The 19,623-nt window shown below is 52.4% G+C and overlaps 1 protein-coding gene across 1 annotated transcript; it reads right to left on the bottom strand.

Annotated features, from left to right (window-relative positions):
• Positions 1–601: 601 nt before the first annotated feature.
• LOC129150073 (arylsulfatase D-like) lies at positions 602–19,112 on the bottom strand. Its single transcript, XM_054720266.1, has 10 exons — positions 19,021–19,112; positions 15,263–15,412; positions 13,836–13,957; positions 11,684–11,806; positions 9,282–9,705; positions 7,717–7,853; positions 5,984–6,121; positions 4,422–4,584; positions 2,279–2,400; positions 602–1,076 (listed from the first exon to the last, which is right to left on the bottom strand). The coding sequence occupies exons 1-10, from the start codon at positions 19,053–19,055 to the stop codon at positions 712–714; spliced, it is 1,779 nt and encodes a 592-aa protein (XP_054576241.1). The 5' UTR covers positions 19,056–19,112; the 3' UTR covers positions 602–711.
• Between the last annotated feature and the right edge of the window lie 511 nt (positions 19,113–19,623).

The following is a 19,623-nucleotide window of genomic DNA, read 5'->3' on the forward strand; positions in this document are numbered from 1 at the left end:
CCGCAGGGCCTCTCCCAATCCGGGACTGCTGGCTCCTAACCACTGGCCTGCCTGCCTGCCTGATCGCCCCTAACCGCTCGCCTGCCTGCCTGATCATCCCTAGCTACCTCTGCCTCGGTCCCCGCCACCACGGCTTCATCTGGAAGGATGTCCAGAATGACGTCTGGAAAGTCGTTCGGCTGTCCAGTCTAATCAGCATATTACACTTGTATTATTATTATTATTATTTTAAAAATATATTTTATTGATTTTTTTTACAGAGAGGAAGGGAGAGGGATAGAGAGTTAGAAACATCGATGACAGAGAAACATCCATCAGCTGCCTCCTGCACGCCCCCTACTGGGATGTGCCCGCAACCAAGGTACATGCCCTTGACCAGGAATCGAACCCGGGACCCCTCAGTCCGCAGGCCGACGCTCCATCCACTGAGCCACACCGGCCAGGGCACACTTTTATCATTATAGATTTGCTTGTGTCATTGAAAAAAAACACTATTTTTATTGATCTCAGAGAGAAGAAGGAAGAGGAAGAGAGAGAGAGAAACATCAAGGACGAGAGAGAGAATCATGGACCGGCTGCCTCCTGCACGCCCCCTACTGGGGATGGAGCCCCCAACCCGGGCATGTGCCCTTGACCGGGAATCGAACCATGACCTCCTGGTTCCTAGGTCAATGCTCTAACCACTGAGCCACGCCGGCTGGGGGGGGGCGGTCACCTCTCGCTGGGGCCTCCCTCCTGGCTGCAGGAGCAGAAAGGGAAGGTCCCACAACAGGGCTGCAGCCACGGCTTCCAGAGGATGTGGCTCAGGGAGAACTGTGCGGGCACGGGGGTCCGGGTCGCGCTGTGTTCCTCCACGGCCTCGCCCACCCTGGCGACCACGGCGTGGAACAGCGGCTCGGTGTCGGGGGACAGGGGCCGGGCCTCCGAGGGGTCCCTGGAGAGGTCAAACAGCAGAGGAGGGCTGTGCCGGGTCACGCCGTCCCCCGAGCAGGGGCACACGCCGTGGCCGTGGCAGGCGCCTGCGCCCTGGGGGTGGAATGTGGGCGTCACGTAGTGGACCTTCCAGAGTCGGCCGCCTGCAGGCAAACAGGAGGCAGGCGGTCAGGGTAGCAAGAACCGGCTGGTCAGGAAACACCTGGCCCAGAACTGGGGAACGGTCACCAACATCCATCCTATCGAATAAAAGGCTAATGTGCAAATCGACCGTCACTCCAGCACACAAGATGGCTGCCCCCATGTGGTCAAAGATGGCTGCCCCCATGTGGACACAAGATGGCCATCAGGGGAGGGCAGTTGTGGGTGATCAGGCCTGTAGAGGAGGGAAGTTGGGAGGGATCAGGCCTGCAGGGGAGGGCAGTTGGGAGGGACCAGACCATCAGGGGAGGGCAGTTGGGAGGGACCAGGCCTGCAGGGGAGGGCAGTTGGGGGTGATCAATCCTGCAGGAGAGGGCAGTTAGGGGCAAACAGGCTGGCAGGGGAGGGCAGTTGTGGGTGATCAGGCCTGTAGAGGAGGGAAGTTGGGAGGGACCAGGCCTGCAAGGGAGGGCAGTTGGGGGCGATCAAGCCTGCAGGGGAGGGCAGTTAGGGGCAAACAGGCTGGCAGGGGAGGGCAGTTAGGGGCAAACAGGCTGGCAGGGGAGGGCAGTTAGGGGCAAACAGGCTGGCAGGGGAGGGCAGTTAGGCATCAATCAGGCTGGCAAAATAACCGGTCACTCTGATGTGCACTATCTATATCTATCATCTACCTACCTACCTATCTATGCATCCATCCATCTATCTATACATCATCTAGCCACCATCTTTCAACTATCATCTATCTATCCATCTTACCCATCCATCCATCCATCCATCCATCCATCCATCCATCCATCCACTATCTATCTAGCATCACCTAGTCACCATCTCTCAACTATCTATCATCTATCTATGTAATTATCTATCTATATCTTCTATCTATCTATCATCTATCTATCATCTATCTATCTATCTATCTATCTATCATCTATCTATCTATATCTATCTATCTATCTATCTATCTATCTATCTATCATCTATCTATCTATCTATCTATCATCTATCTATCTATCTATCATCTATCATCTATCATCATCTATCTATATCTATCTATCTATCTATCTATCTATCATCTGTCTATTCACCCACACCCATCCACCCATCTATCTATGCACCCACCCACTCACCTTCCCTCTCGGTTCCTTTTCTCCAGAGAACCCCGACAGGCACCAGCCCCCACCGAGTCGGGAAGGCCTGTACTCACTGTCCCTGTCGTGCCAGCGTGCCGCGTGGAGGTATTTCCCGCAATAATGAAACAGGAACTCGTGTGCCGAGTGCTCAGTAGCTCCTTGCAGCAGGGGCACCAGGCTACGGCCATCGATCACCCTGATCAGGGACGAGACAACAGGAAGGAATCAGACCAAGGCCACCCGGGCTGTTCTTGCATCTGGGAATAAACCCCCAAAGCTTCAGGGGACCCCCTCCCCCCACCCCATAGATGACAGTCAGGGGAGCAGAGATGAGCTGCCTCTAGGATGGATGGATGGATGGATGGATGGATGGATGGATAGATAGATAATTAGATAGATAGATGATAGATAGATAGATAGATAGATAGATAGATAGATAGATAGAGATAGGTAGGTAGGTAGGTAGATAGATGATAGATGATAAATAGATAGATGATAAATAGATAGATGATAGATAGATATAGATAGATAGATAGATGATAGATAGATAGATAGATAGATAGATAGATAGATAGATAGATAGAGATAGATGATAGATAGATAGATAGATAGATAGATGATAGATAGATAGATAGAGATAGATGATAGATAGATAGATAGATAGATAGATAGATGATAGATAGATAGATAGATAGATAGATAGATAGATGGATAAGAGAGCTGAGCAAGGTACATACTGCTTTTGTTGTTTTTAATTTTAATTTAATTTTATTATTTTAAAAATATATCTTGATTGATTTCAGAGAGGGAGAGAGAAAGATAGATAGAAACATCCATGATGGGAGAGAACCATGGATCGGCTGCCTCCTGCACGCCCCCTACTGGTGATCGGGCCCAAACCCTGGACATGTGCCCTTGACTGGGAATCGAACCCTGACCTCCTGGTTCATTGGTCGATGCTCAACCACTGAGCCACACCGGCCTGGCTTGACCCCGCATTTTATTTAACCTCATGTTTGACTGAGTGTGGCTATTTCACATTAAGCTTTGAGCGCTCTTGTACATTGAAGACGTGAGAATTGTTTAGTGTCCTCATGCTGTAGGTTCCTCCCCCTCAACGTGAAACCTTTTTCCATGCATGATAGATAGATGATAGATAGATAGATAGATAGATAGATAGATAGATTGATGATAGATAGATGATAGACAGATGATGGATGGATGATAGATATAGATGATAGATAGATAGATAGATAGATAGATAGATAGATAGATAGATAGATGATAGATGATATAGAGAGATGATAGATAGATTGATGATAGATGGATGACAGATAGGTAGATGGATAGACAGATAGATGATAGATGGATGGATGATAAAGATAGATAGATGATGAATAGATAGATAAAGATAAATGATAGACAGATAGATTATAGATAGATAGATTGATGATAGATAGATAGATAGATAGATGATAGATGATAGAGATAGATAGATGATAGATAGATAATAGATAGATAGATAGATAGATAGATAGATAGATAGATATAGATAGATAGATAGATAGATAGATAGATAGATAGATAGATAGATAGATATAGATAGTTAGATGGATAGATGGATAGATGATAGATAGATAGATAGATAGATAGATAGATAGACAGATAGATGATAGATGGATGGATGATAGAGAAAGATAGATAGATAGATAGATGATAGATAAAGATAAATGATAGATAGACAGATAGATGGATGATAGATAGATGATAGATAGATTGATGATAGATATATAGATAGATAGATAGACAGATAGATGATAGAGATAGATAGATGATAGATAACAGATAGATGGATATACAAATAGATGATAGATAGAAGGATGGATGATAGATCGATAGGTAGATAGATGATAGATAGATAGATGATAGATAGATAGATAGATGGATAGATAGATAGATAGATAGATAGATGATAGATAGAGATAGATGATAGATAGATAGATAGATAGATAGATGATATAGATGATATAGATAGATAGATGATAGATGATAGATAGACAGACAGATAGATGATAGATGGATGGATGATAGAGATAGATGATAGATAGATGATAGATGGATGAGAGATGAGAGATGAGAGATGATGGATAGAGGGATGAGAGACGGTGACTAGATGATGCAGGAATGAGCGGCCAGGGGGCCTCGTCCCCCGTGCACCTGTCTTGGGGCGTCTCTCCGCCCCCCAGCTGCACCACGGTGGGGAAGACGTCCATCAGGCTGGTCGGCTCGTGGACCTCCCGGCCGGCGGGCAGCACCCCGGGCCACCGGAATATCCCGGGGACACGGATCCCGCCTTCCCAGCCCCCCATGCCTTTCCCACCTGCAAGGAGATGACATGGTTAGGACTCTGAGGTCTAGACGCACCCCTGGGTGCACCTGTGGGCGCGCGGACACCCACCCGCACAGGGACACCCCTGGGGAGTCTGTGTCTCCCCAAATCGGCCACAGCGATTGTTCCAGAACCTTGTAATGCCCCCCACCAGCAGGGGGGAGTCAACATCCCCTCCCCCTGGGATTCCGGCGGGTCTTTGTGATCCTCTCAAGACATAGGACATGCCGGGCCAGTGTGGCTCAGTGGTGGGGCTGTGGACCCGTGAGCCAGGAGGTCGCCGGTTCGATTCCAGGTCAGAGAACATGCCTCGATTTCAGCCTTGATGGCCAGTAGGGGGCGAGCAGGAGGCAGCTGATCTATGATTCTCTCACATCAATGCTTCTCTCTCTCTCTCTCTCTCTCTTTCTCTCTCTTTCTCTCTCTCTCTCTCTCCAAAAAATCAACTAAAACATCTTTTTGCCCAAATGGAGTGGCCCAGGGGCTGAGCGTCAACCTATGAACCAGGAGGTCAGGGTTCGATTCCCGGTCAAGGGCACATCCCTGGGTTGCAGGCTCCATCCCCAGTAGGGGGCGTGCAGGAGGCAGCCGGTCCAAGATTCTCTCTCCTCATGGATGTTTCTCTCTCTCTCTCCCTTTCTCTCCCAAATCAATAAAAATATATATGTTTCTAAAAATCTTTTTAACCCCACTCCCTTCTTCTCTCTCTCAAAATCAGTTAAAAAAAATTAACCACTGAGCCACATGCTCAAAGATTCATGCTAGAACGGGTCTTCCTTCCCCAGGCTGCCAGCACCGCCTTCGCTCCGGCCCTGAGCCGCCTTCCCGCCTTCCCACGCTGCTCAGAGGCCCAGAGCATATGCAAATTAACCCGCCATCTTTGTTGGGGTTAATTTGCATACTCACTCCTGATTGGCTGGTGGGCGTCGCGAAGGTACGGTCAATTTGCATCTTACTCTTTTATTAGTGTAGATAACATTACAATATTTAAAATAGTTTTTCTTGAAATATTAATGTTTATTGCATGTAACATTATTAAAAAAAGGAATACGAAAAAAGAGAGTGGAAGAGAGGGAGGGAGGGGAAGAGAGAGAGAGAGAGAGAGAGAGAGAGGAAGAGAGAGAGGAACATCCATGTGACAGAGACACATCAATTGGTTGCCTCCCACACGCGTCCCAACCGGGGATCGAACTCATAGCCCAGGCATGTGCTCTTGACTGGAATCGAACCCGGGACCCTTCAGCCCACAGGCCGACGCTCTATCCACTGAGCCACCCGGTCAGGGCTGAGCCTAATTATTTCTTTATTTTCCCTTCATCTCCCACCTTCACTGGTGGGGCTCACCGGGCGGATCCGTTCTCGAACCCTCAACCGTGCCCACGGGTCTCACCTCGGTATATCCCGTTCCATCCGCCCAGCTGGCCCATCTCCTCATCTCGGGCCTCCAAATGCCCCCCATGGTCAGAGGTGAAGTAGGTGAAGGTCGAATTCCTCAACCCGTTCTCGTCCACGGCCTCGAGGATTTTACCTTCACGAAAACACGAAACATTATCAGGACAAAGTTGATCAGACAGCATCGATTTGGGGGCCAGGCCGGCGTGGCTCAGTGGTTGAGCGTCGACCTAGGAACCAGGAGGTCACGGTTCGATTCCAGGTCAAGGGCACAGGCCCGGGTTGCGGGCTCGATCCCCAGTAGGGGGCGTGCAGGAGGCAGCCGGTCCGTGATTCTCTCTCCTCATGGATGTTTCTCTCTCTCTCTCTCCCTCTTCCTTTCTCTCTCTCTAAAAATCAATTTTTAAAAAAATTTAGCCCTAGCTGGTGTGGCTCAGTGGACAGAGCGTCAGCCTGCGGACTTTAGGGTCCCGGGTTCGATTCCGGTCAAGGGCATGTACCTTGGTTGCAGGCACATCCCCAGTAGGGGGCGTGCAGGAGGAAGCTGATGGATGTTTCTCTCTCATCTATGTTTCTTTCTTTTTTTTAAATATATTCTTATTGATTTCAGGGAGGAAGGGAGAGAGAGAGATAGAAACATCCATGATGAGAGAGAATCCTGGATCAGCTGCCTCCTGCACGCCCCCTGCTGGGGATGGAGCCCACAACCCAGGCATGTGCCCTTGACCGGGAATCGAACCCTGACCTCCTGGTTCATAGGTTGACGCTCAACCACTGAGCCACGCCAGCCGGATATTTTCCATGGGTCTCTCTGTTGCATGTCTACTTACTGTAACTTTAAAATTTTATTTTCTTTATTTAAAAAAATATATATTTTACTAGAGGCCCGGTGCATGAAATTCGTGCACAGGAGGGGGCGGTGTCCCTCAGCCCGGCCTGAACCCTCTCCAATCTGGGACCCCTCGGGGGATGTCCGACGGCCGGTATAGGAATCGGGCCTAAACGGTCAGTCGGACGTCCCTCTCGCAATCCAGGACCGCTGGCCCCTAACCGCTCACCTGCCTGCCTGCCCGATCGCCCCTAACTGCCCTCCCCTGCCAGCCTGATCTCACCCCTAACTGCCTCCGCCTCGGCCCCCACCACCACGGCTTTGTCTGGAAGGAAGTCGGACGTCGGGAAGATGGTTGGTTGACCCGGTTTAATGAGCACATAACCCTTTTATTAGTATAGATCGATTTTAGGCAGAAAGGGAGAATGAGAGGGAGAGAGAAACATCCATGATGAGAGAGAATCATGGACCGGCTGCCTCCTGCACGCCCCCTACTGGGGATGGAGCCCACAATCCGGGCATGTGCCCTTGACCGGGAATCGAACCCTGACCTCCTGGTTCCTAGGTCAAAGCTCAACTACTGAGCCACACCAACCGGGCTATAGAAGATAATTTCTTTTCTTTTCTTTTTAAACATATTTTTATTAATTTCAGAGAGGGAAGGGAGAGGGAGAGAAAGAGAAACATCGATGAGGAGAGAGAATCATGGACCGGCTGCCTCCTGCACGCCCCCGACTGGGGATCGAGCCCACAACCCGGGCATGTGCCCTTGACCGGGAATCGAACCCTGACCTCCTGGTTCACAGGTTGACACTCAGCCACGGAGCCACGCCGGCCGGGCTGCCACCATCCTTTAACGCCGAGGCCAGGAGCGAGGACGGCCGGGTCGGGCCTCCACTCACCTACCAGCCAGTCCATCTCCTCCACGCTGTCGCCGTACGCGCCGTGCCGGCTCTTCCCCCGAAACTCCTCCGTGGAGACCAGGGGGATGTGCACGTGGAGCAAGGAGACAAAGAGGAGGAACGGCCGGTGCTTATTTCTGGGGGAAAAAAGTAAAAAAAAGAAAAAAAAATACCCTTCAAATATAATGGCGTCTATTTCTTTCTCTTTTTAAAAAAATATATTTTATTGATTTTTTGCAGAGAGGAAGGGAGAGGGAGAGAGAGCCAGAAACATCGATGAGAGAGAAACATCCATCAGCTGCCTCCTGCACGCCCCCCACTGGGGATGAGCCCGCAACCGAGGTCCATGCCCTTGACCGGGAATCGAACCCGGGACCCTTCCGTCCGCAGGCCGACGCTCTATCCACTGAGCCACACCGGCCAGGGCAACGGCGTCTGTTTCAATGCTGATGGATCCAGGATTTCCAAGTAGAGACTTGAGCAGTGGGAACCCATACATACACAAGGGCTCTGGCTGGTGAAGCTCAGTGGTTAGAGCGTCGGCTTGCAGACTGGAGGGTCCCGGGTTCGATTCCCGGTTAAGGGCACAGGCCCAGGTTGCGGGCTCGATCCCCAGGTGTGGGGCGTGCAGGAGGCAGCCGGTCCATGATTCTCTCTCATCGTCCATATTCCTATATCTCTCTCTCCCTCTCCCTTCCTCTCTGAAATCAATAAAAACATATTTTAAAAAAAGGAAAAAGAAAAGAGAACAATGCCCTGGCTGGGGTGGCTCAGTGGATAGAGCGTCGGCCTGCGGACTGAAGTGTCCCGGGTTCGATTCCCGGTCAAGGGCACATGCCCTGGTTGCAGGCTCAATCCTCAGAAGGGGGCGTGCAGGAGGAGGCAGCCGATCAGTGATCAGGCAGGCAGGCAGAGGGGTTCGGGGCGATCAGGCCGGCAGGGGAGAGCAGTTAGGGGCGATCAGGCCGGCAGGGGAGGGCAGTTAGGGGCGATCAGGCCGGCAGGGGAGGGCAGTTAGGGGCGATCAGGCCGGCAGGGGAGGGCAGTTGGGGGTGATCAGCCCGGCAGGGGAGGGCAGTTAGGGGCGGTCAGGCCGGCAGGGGAGGGCAGTTAGGGGCGGTCAGGCCGGCAGGGGAGGGCAGTTAGGGGCAATCAGGCCGGCAGGGGAGGGCAGTTAGGGGCCATCAGGTCGGCAGGGGAGGGCAGTTAGGGGCGATCAGGCCTGCAGGGGAGGGCAGTTAGGGGTGATCAGGCCGGCAGGGGAGTGCAGTTAGGGGCGATCAGGCTGGCAGGGGAGGGCAGTTAGGGGTGAGCAGGCAGGCAGAGTGGTTAGGGGTGATCTGGCAGGCAGGCAGGTGAGCGGTTAGGAGCCAGCGGTCCCGGATTGCGAGAGGGATGTCCGACTCTCGGTCTAGGCCCAAACCCTAAACCTGAGGGGTCCCGGATTGGAGAGGGTGCAGGCTGGGCTGAGGGACGCCCCCCTCCCCTTCCCGTGCACGAATTTTGTGCACCGGGCCTCTCGTAACAATAACAAGAAGAAGGAACAACGACGGAGGCGGAAATACCTCTCTACGTAGGACACGACTTCCTTCAGCAGAAGCCCCGTGCTTCTCCCCAAATCCATGGGCTGCTCGACGACCTCGTGGTTTCTCATCAGGAGGCAGTTCCAGCGCCTGACGAACCCGAAGCTGGCGTACCAGCCCCCGAAGAAGAGGACGAGGAGGCCGCCCGCCCCCAGGACCGCCCCCCGGGGCACGGCCAGGAGCCCCCAGGCCTTGCCGGCCGCCAGGGTCAGGAGGCCCACGGCCAGCCACTGGGTGAGACGCCACAGCCTGGCCCTCAGGGCGGCGTCCACCTCGGGGGGCCGGCCGGGGAGGCAGTCGTTGACCAGCGTGAAGGGCATGCCGTAGAAGTAGTCGAACCCGTGCCGGAGGGGGTGGTGGCAGTGGTCGCCGCGGGATTGGCAGCTGACGCCCTGGTGCCATTTTCCTGGAGGCGGGAGCAGATCGAACCCGAACTGGCCTCCCCTGCAGGCCTGGTCGCCCCTAACTGCCCTCCCCTGCTGGCCTGATCGCCCCTAACTGCCCTCCCCTGCCGGCCTGATTGCCCCTAACTGCCCTCCCCTGCTGGCCTGATCGCCCCTAACTGCCCTCCCCTGCTGGCCTGATCGCCCCTAACTGCCCTCCCCTGCCGGCCTGATCGCCCCTAACTGCCCTCCCCTGAAGGCCTGATCGCCCCTAACTGGCCTCCACTGCCAGCCTGATCACCCCTAACTGCCCTCCCCTGCAGGCCTGATCACCCCTAACTGCCCTCCCCTGCCGGCCTGATCGCCCCTAACTGCCCTCCCCTGAAGGCCTGATCGCCCCTAACTGGCCGCCCCTGCAGGCCTGATCGCCCCTAACTGCCCTCCTCTGCAGGCCTGATCGCCCCTAACTGCCCTCCCCTGCAGGCCTGATCACCCCTAACTGCCCTCCCCTGCAGGCCTGATCGCCCCTAACTGCCCTCCCCTGCCAGCCTGATCGCCCCTAACTGCTCTCCCCTGCCGGCCTGATCACCCCTAACTGCCCTCCCCTGCCGGCCTGATCACCCCCTAACTGCCCTCCCCTGCCGGCCTGATCGCCCCTAACTGCCCTCCCCTGCAGGCCTGATCGCCCCTAACTGCCCTCCCCTGCAGGCCTGATCGCCCCTAACTGCCCTCCCCTGCAGGCCATAAGTGACACGAACCCCCCAACACCAGGCAGAAAGGATGGAGGCATCCCTATGATCACACCAGCGCTATTTTATTTATTTACTAGAGGCCCGGTGCACGAAATTTGTGCATGGGGGTGGTGTGTGTCCCTCAGCCCAGCCTGCACCCTCTTCAATCTGGGACATCCCTCTCACCATCCAGGACTGCTGGCTCCCAACTGCTTGCCTGCCTGCCTTCCTGATTGCCCCTAACCGCTTCTGCCTGCCAGCCTGATCACCCCCTAACCACTCCCCTGCCAGCCTGATCACCCCCTAACCACTCCCCTGCCAGCCTGATGGATGCCTAACTGCTCCCCTGCCAGCCTGATCACCCCTAACTGCCCTCCCCTGCAGGCCTGGTCACCCCTAACTGCCCTCCCCTGCAGGCCTGGTCGTCCCTAACTGCCCTCCCCTGCAGGCTTGATTGCCCCCAACTGCCCTCTCCTGCTGGCCATCTGTGCCCACATGGGGGCAGGATCTTTGACCACATGGGGGCAGCCATCTTGTGTGTTGGAGTGATGGTCAATCTGCATATGACTCTTTTATTAGATAGGATAGATTATTTTATATATATCCTATTATTATATTTTATATATTGATTATGTTTTCCATTATATATACACACACATATATAAGTATATATATGTGTGTGTGTATATATATATATATGTATATATTTTATATAGGTATATTTATTTTATATATATGTGTATGTATATATGTATACATACATATATATAAGTGTGTCTATATATATGTATGTATATATATGTATATATATATATATATGTATGTATACATATATATATACAGAGTGGCCAGATGATGATGATCTCTGAACGCATAACCATCTGGCCGCTCCGTGTACATCCTATAGAATAAAAGGCTAATATGCAAATGGTCCCCTCGACCAGGAGTTCGACCAGCAGGCAGGCCGGCCGACCGCCCACGTCCCCGCCCCCTGGCCAGGCTGGCCGGACCCCACCCATGCACGGATTCATGCACCGGGCCTCCAAAATATATATACACACACTGAGTGGCCAGATTATTATGCGTTCAGAGATCATCATAATCTGGCCACTCAGTGTATAAACACACAAAAAAAAAGAGAGAGAGAAGTCACCCAGATCCAGCACCAAATGTTGGTTCTGACCCCTGATCTCTCTCCCGTGTGGGAACACGGTTCTTGCCATCACTGGTCTCCGAGGTGACCCGTCACGCGTGACAGGAGCGTGAGTACCTATGAGGCCTGTGGCGTAACCCCGCTGCTGCAGGATCCTCGCGAAGGTGGTTTCGTTCTCGGGGAGCCCCCCCGAGCCCCCGTTCCACTGCAGGGCCCGGTATCCGTCGCTGGCGTCCATGCCTGAGGGGGGGGGGCGGGTAGAGCAGAGAGAGGGCTTACGGTGTCTGTTGGGGGCACTGGGGTAGGATCAGATGGGGATTCATCTATCTATCATCTATCTATCTATCTATCTATCTATCTATCTATCTATCTATCTATCATCTATCCATCTATCATCTATCTATCTATCTATCTATCTATCTATCTATCTATCTTTCCATCATCTATCCATCTATCATCCATCTATAATCTATCTATCCATCTATATTTTATCTCTCCATTCATCTACTATATCTACCTATCTATGTACGTATCTATCCATCTATTATCTACCCATTCATTTATCTATCTATGTATCTATCTATCTATCTATCTATCTATCTATCTATCATCTATCTATATCTATCTATCTATCTATCTATCTATCTATCTATCTATCTATCTATCTATCATCTATCCATCTATCATCCATCTATAATCTATCTATCCATCTATATTTTATCTCTCCATTCATCTACTATATCTACCTATGTACGTATCTATCCATCTATTATCTATCTATTATCTATCTATCATCTATCTATCTATCATCTATCTATCTATCTATCTATCTAACATCTATCTTTCCATCATCTATCCATCTATCACCATCCATGTGTCTACCCATCTATCATCTATCAATTCATCCATCCATCCATCATCTATCAATCCATTCATTCATGCAGGGTCTCGAATTGGTTTGGGTTGTCACAACTGGGGGAGGGGTCCTACCAGCATGTGGTGGGTGAGAATCCCTGAGCCTTCACAGGAGAGAGTCTGTTGGCCTTCCTTCCTTCCTTCCTTCCTTCCTTCCTTCCTTCCCATCCATCCATCCACCCACTATTTACCAATCTATCATCTATATATCCATCCATCTATTGTCTATCTACCTATGTATGTGTATACATAGGTATGTATCTATCCATTCATCTATCTATCCATCTATCATCTATCTATCCATTCATCTTCTATATCTACCTATCTATGTATATATCTACCTATCCACCTATTATCTATCTATCTATCATCTATCCATCATCTATCTATCCATCCATCATCTATCCATCTTTCATCATCTATGTGTCTATCATCTATCTATTGATCATTCCATCATCGATCTATCCACCCATCCATCGTCTTTCTATCCATTCATTCATCTTATCTATCTACCTATCTTTGTACGTATCTATCTATCCATCCCCTATATGTCTATCTATTCATTTATCTATCTACATATCTATGTATCTATCCATTCATCTGTCTACACATCTATCATCTGTCTATCCATCCATCAACTATTTACCAATCTATCATCTGTCTATCCATTCATCTATTACCTATCTATCTATCTACCCATCTATCTATCTATCCATTTATGTACTATTTCTACCTGTGTATATATCTATCCATCCATCATCTATACATCTTTCATCATCTATGTATTTACCTATCATCTATCTATTGATCCATCATCTATCTATCCATCCATCATCTTTCTATACATTCATTCATCTTATCTACCTACCTACCTAAGTATGTATCTATCTATCCATCTATCATATGTCTATCCATTCATCTATCATCTATCTACCTATTATTTATCTATCATCTATCCATCATCTATATATCTATCTATCCATTCATCATCTATCAATCATTCATTATCTGTGTGTCTATCTATCATCTATCTATCTATCTATCCATCCATCCATCATCTTTCTACCAATTCATTCTTCTTATCTATCTACTTACCTATCTATCCATCTATCATATGTCTGTCTATCATCTATCATCTATCTATCTATCTATCTATCTATCTATCTATCTATCTATCTATCTATCTATCTATCATCTATTATCTATCTATCTATCTATCTATCTATCTATCTATCTATCTATCTATCTATCTATCTATCTATCATCCATCCATCATCATCTATGTCTCCATCCATCTATCCATCCATCCAGCTATCTGCCCTTCTCGCGGTCGTACCCCCGACCCGACACCCACCTGATCGGAAGGCGTGTCTCCCGGTCAGGAAAGCCGCTCTGCTCGGGGTACAGAGGGGAGCGGCCGCCAGGTGCTGGGTGAGCCTCACGCCTTCTCCCGCAAGCCGGTCGATGTTGGGCGTCCTGAGCAAACCACACGCATGTCACCGCCAGGAAGGGGGCGTGCACCCACCTCAGCCGGTCCGTGCATGGAAAGGCGTCTACACTACACGAACCTTAGTTGGAAACGGGATCTCTGCAGCCAGGCCGGGCTGGCTCAGGGGTTGAGCTTTGACCTATGAACCAGGAGGTCAGGGTTCGATTCCCAGTCAAGGGCACATGCCCGGGTTGTGGGCTGGATCCCCAGTAGGGGGCGTGCAGGAGGCAGCCGGTCCATGATTCTCTCTCCTCATGGATGTTTCTATCTCTCTCTCTCTCTCTCTCTCCCTTCCTCTCTGAAGTCAATAATCTATAATAATAAAAGCGTAATATGCTAATTAGACCAGACAGCCGAACGACCTTCCGGATGACCTTCTGGATGAAGCCAGGGCTGCAAGGGCCGAGGCAAGCCACTGCAGCTATGAGGGCCGAGCCCCTAGCACAAATTTCGTGCACCGGGCCTCTAGTATATACATAGGACCTAACTCAGTGGTCGGCAAACCGCGGCGGCTCGCGAGCCACATGCGGCTCTCTGGCCCCTGGAGGGTGGCTCTTCCACAAAACACCACGGCCTGGGCGAGTCTGTGTTGAAGACGTGGCGTTCGGAGATGTTTAAGTTTAAAAAATGTGGCTCTCCAAAGAAATTTCAATCGTTGTGCTGTTGATATTTGGCTCTGTGGACTCATGAGTTTGCCGACCACTGCCCTGACCGGTGTGGCTCAGTGGATAGAGCGTCGGCCTGCGGACGGAAGGGTCCCGGGTTCGATTCTGGTCAAGGGCATGTACCTTGGTGGCGGGCACATCCCCAGGTGGGGGCGTGCAGGAGGCAGCTGATGGATGTTTCTCCCTCATCGATGTTTCTGACTCTCTCTCCCTCTCCCTTCCTCTCTGTGAAAAATCAATAAAATATATTTTAAAAAATAATATATCCCTTCCTCTCTGTGAAAAATCAATAAAATATATTTTAAAAAATAATAATATATATATATTTTGATGGATTTCAGAGAGAGGAAGGGAGAGGGAGAGAGAGAGAGAGAGAAACATCCATGATGAGAGAGAATCATGGATCGGCCGCCTCCTGCACGCCCCCTACTGGGTGGGGATGGAGCCTGCAACCCGGGCATGTGCCCTTGACCAGGAATCGAACCCTGATCTTCTCCTGGTTCACAGGTCGATGCTCAACCACTGAGCCACGCCGGCCCGGCTCCAGGCAGGTTTTCGATGGATCCTTCAGCCAAAGACACACACACACACACACACACACACACCCCTCCCCAGCCCATATGGTACCTCAGTGTGTTGTTCCCATAGCAACCCAGATCCCCAATGCCAAGGTCATCCGCCATGATGAGGAGGAGATTCGGTTGGAGAGCATCCCCCGCTTTTAACTGGCCAATCCTCAGAAGCAAACACAGGGCGGCCAGAACCGGCCAAGAGCCCCTGGAGAGGAAAAGCAGAGAGGCCGAGGTCAAGGCCGAGAGTCCCCGTGGCCGGCAAACCGCGGCTCGCGAGCCACGTGCGGCTCTCTGGCCCCCGGAGGGTGGCTCTTCCACAAAACACCACGGCCTGGGCGAGTCTATTTTGAAGACGTGGCGTTAGAAGAAGTTTAAGTTTAAAAAATGTGGCTCTCCAAAGAAATTTCAGTCGTTGTGCTGTTGATATGTGGCTCCGTGGACTCATGAGTTTGCCGACCCCTGGGCTAGACGCAAAGGGGTCAGGTGCTGACCCGACCGGCTCCGGGGAGGCCCGCGTGGCGGGTCTCGCAAACCCAGAGACCTGACGCCGCCCCAAAGGATGGTCTGACCTTAAACTTTAGCGAAAAGCAGTCCACGGCGGGGAGTCACCTCCTGGGCCGTCAAGGTCATTGACAAGGTCAACCTTCACCCTCACGGAGCCCGTCTGTCTTTTTGCCTCTAGGATGACACACCCTTGAAATGTCGGGGTGACTGGTAACTTCCCCTTTTTCCGGACCCCCTAGGGGCACAGCCTCAGGTGTTGGGGGCCGGGACAAAGACCACCAATTCCTGCCTTAGATGGTGTGGCTCAGTGGATAGAGCGTCGGCCTGCGGACTCAAGGGTCCCGGGTTCGATTCCCGGTCAAGGGCATGGACCTTGGTTTCGGGCACATCCCCAGTGGGGGGCGTGCAGGAGGCGGCTGATGGATGTTTCTCTCCTCATGGATGTTTCTCTCTCTCTCTCTCTCTCTCTCTCTCTCTCTCTGTCTCTTCCTTCCTCTCTGAAATCAATAAAATATATATTTAAAAATAAAAGAGACCACAGATGCCTTCATTATCATGTTCATTGTCCCTGCACCCGCCTAAGTATGTGTCCGTCATTTTCCTTTTCATCCAATCCCAGGGGTTTCCCCTCTCTGCTTGCTCCCGCCTCCCTAATCCATCCCCAATGGACTTCACGTCACCCACCTGCGTCCCTTTCTTTTGATCGCAACGTATAAATACAGACGTGACCCGCCCTTCTCCGGAGCCTTCTCTCCATCCGTGGAGGTTCTGCTTCCCGGCATCTGTCGACCGTTTGGCTCCAATAAACTCACAAAAATACTTTACGGGTTTATTTTATTTTTTTTTAGGTGAACACCAGTATCTTCCCTGATGAAGATCAACTTAGATCGTGAATGAGTCTATTGTCTTTTTTTTTTAATTTTTTTAAAGCTTACGTTGTATTATTTTTAAATATATATATATTTTTTACTGATTTTACAGACAGGAAGGGAGAGGGAGAGTTAGAAATACCAATGAGAAACATCCATCAGCTGCCTCCTGCACGCCCCCCACCTGGGGATGTGCCCGCAACCAAGGTACATGCCCTTGACCGGGAATCGAACCCGGGACCCTTCAGTCCGCAGGCCGACGCTCTATCCACTGAGCCACACCGGCCAGGGCCTGAGTTCACCGTGGACTGTTAAGAGTCCTGCACCCAGTTAAGTAAAAAAAAACTATGTGTCAATCATTCCACTTTCCATCCAATCCCAGAGGTTTCCTCGCTTGGCTCTCTCCCGCCTCCTTAATCCATCCCCAATGGATTCCATAAGAACCCACTTATATTCCCTCCTTGGATAGTGTTGTCTCTAAAACAAGGTGAGCCCGGGCCGGTGTGGCTCAGTGGATAGAGCGTCGGCCTGTGGACTGAAGGGTCCCGGGTTCCATTCCCGGTCAAGGGCACATGCCCAGGTTGGGGGCTGGATCCCCAGTGGGGGGTGTGCGGGAGGCAGCTGATCCATGGTTCTCTCCCATCATTGATGTTAATCTCTCTCTCTCTCTCCCTTTCTCTCTGAAATCAGGATAGAGGTTGGCCTGCGGACTGAAGGGTCCCGGGTTCGATTCCGGTCAAGGGCATGTACCTGGGTTGCGGGCACATCCCCAGTAGGGGGCGTGCAGGAGGCAGCTGATCGATATCCCTCTCCCTTCCTCTCTGTAAAAAAATCAATAAAATATATATTTTTTAAAATAAATAAAATGAAATGAAATAAAACGGCGAGAAACCGCCCTTCTCAGGAACATTATCTCAATACGTTGAGATTCTGCTTCCCAGCGATTTTTGTCAACCATGTGGCTCAAATACACTCACAAAAAAGCTTTACAGGTTTGAATGTTTTTTTTGTTTGTTTTTTACGTTAACAAACGAACACTCGCCCTCTCTCACCAGCTCTCCCTGCAGGCAAATTGCATTTCCGCTTCATTCAGGCTTTGCCGCGGGATTGCGCCCATGGCGGGTCCCTTTTGTGCCAGTGGCTTGCGTAAAAACGCACACCGCGGAACACGAGCGCGCGTGCCAAGCTTGGGTTTCTGTTTGAATGCAGGCGCCTCCTACCCTAACCGCTTAGCAATTCGGACACTGGGGGGCGGGCCAGGAGGTGGGGCGCTGGCATCGACTGCCCGCACCTCCTTTTTCCTGGGCGGAGTCTCCAAGAATCCGGGCAGTTCCGCCTGCGCCATGAGGAAGGCGGGCCCGCGAATGCCCGGGGCAGAGGGATATTTACGTATTAAAAGGATGAGAGAGAGAGAGATTAAAAGCACCCCCAGACCAGACCGGGTTGGGGGGAATATGGCACAGTTATTTCCAATACACAGTTACCGCGCTACGGCGCCAAGAGCGCGCAGGCGACTGTGCGTAAAGGCCCTTGGAACGCACCGGAGGGATCCCGGGCGCCCCCCTCGCGCTGTAACTCGGGAGGGACCCGGCGCCAGGATGGCCCTGATCCTCATTCCCGGGCTCTGGGCTGTAAGCTCCAGCTCATCCGGGCGGGAGCGGGGGGGTCCCCATTCTCCGATTTCGCCAGGGTTGCGAAATCAGCCACTCGGACGCTCAGGGGGACGTGCCATGCGAAGGGGGGCGGGGGGGGGGGGGGGGGACCCGGACTGAGGCGTGGCCAGAGAGCTCGTCGCTGGGCCCAGAAGAGGGGGTACGTGGCTAGGGGCGCCCTGGCTGAGTCTTGGCGAGGGTTGCGGGGAGGGGGACACGAGGCGGGATGGGGTGTCTCTTAGTGTTGGGGGTTGGGGCGCGCGGGGGGCGGGTCGTGGCGAGAGAGGGTTGGAGGGAGGTGAGGGGCCCAACTCCCGAGATGCGAGGAGGGGGTCACCATGGTTTGTCGGGGAGACAGCCGCGCTCGGGGAAAAGGGGACCCCACGGGGTTTGCACCCAAAGTGCCCAGGACAGCGGGGGTGGGGCGGTTCCGGGCCGCGCGCAGGGGAGGGGCGCACGGAGGCGTGTCTTGGAGAGCTGGGGGCGGACCCAGGGGCGCCTTTCTGGGATTTTCTCCGCTTTTTTCTCCTCCCTTCCGCCTCTCCCTCCTCCTTTCTCTCCCTCTCCTCCTTCTCCTTCTCCCCCTGGGGCGGGGCACGGTCCCTACCCAAGGGGTTTCGGGGCGCGCCCCTCACCAGGCCACGAGCTGGGTTTTGGTGAGTTCTAGCCACGCCCACAGCTCCTCTCTCTCGGGGACCCCCACGCTCGCCCTGGGGGCTGCCCTCCCCACTCCCTCCTTCGCATCCACCTCCACCCGGTGCGGCCTGCGCCCCTGGGGTCCCGCGCACCTGGCGGCGGGCGAGGCGGGTCCCCTCGGCGCCATGGGACTCGCGATCCGGACGCAATGGGTGGACTTTGCCCCCAGCGATCCGGGCCCCGAGTCCGGCCCGCGGAGCTGTGACATCGGCACCCCGTGGGCTCCTCCCCGCCCCCCCCTAATCTGCTTAACCCCCAGGGCCTTCTGGGAATTCACCTTTTTCTCTCTTTTTTTTCTTTTTTTTGGGAATTAATCTCGGAAACCGGTTTTTCTGCACCCAGGGCGGCTGGGATCAAAGAGGAGGTGATTTTATAGATTTGCTGGAAGCCGGGTGCACGGATTGGAGCTGGGGTGAGGTCCGGGGGGCCTCCTCCCCTCCCTCCCATCCCCCATGGGGGCCGATAGGCCGGGAGGCGGGGGTGGGGTGGGGGGGTGGGGGTGGCCGGGAAGGTTGGCCAGCCAGCCCGCCCCTGATCGGATCCATTGGGGGAGGCAGGTTGGCCGGCTGGCCACGCCCCCATTGGGGTAGAGGGGGGCATAGGGGGCTGGGGGAGGGGGCCGTGGGGTCAGGCCTGGGGGGGGGGGCGGGGAGGGGCCGTGGGAGGTTGGCCGGCCTGTCTACCCACCCCCCCCT

This window comes from Eptesicus fuscus, chromosome 1, assembly GCF_027574615.1.
Source record: "Eptesicus fuscus isolate TK198812 chromosome 1, DD_ASM_mEF_20220401, whole genome shotgun sequence".
In the NCBI taxonomy this organism is placed as follows: domain Eukaryota; kingdom Metazoa; phylum Chordata; class Mammalia; order Chiroptera; family Vespertilionidae; genus Eptesicus; species Eptesicus fuscus.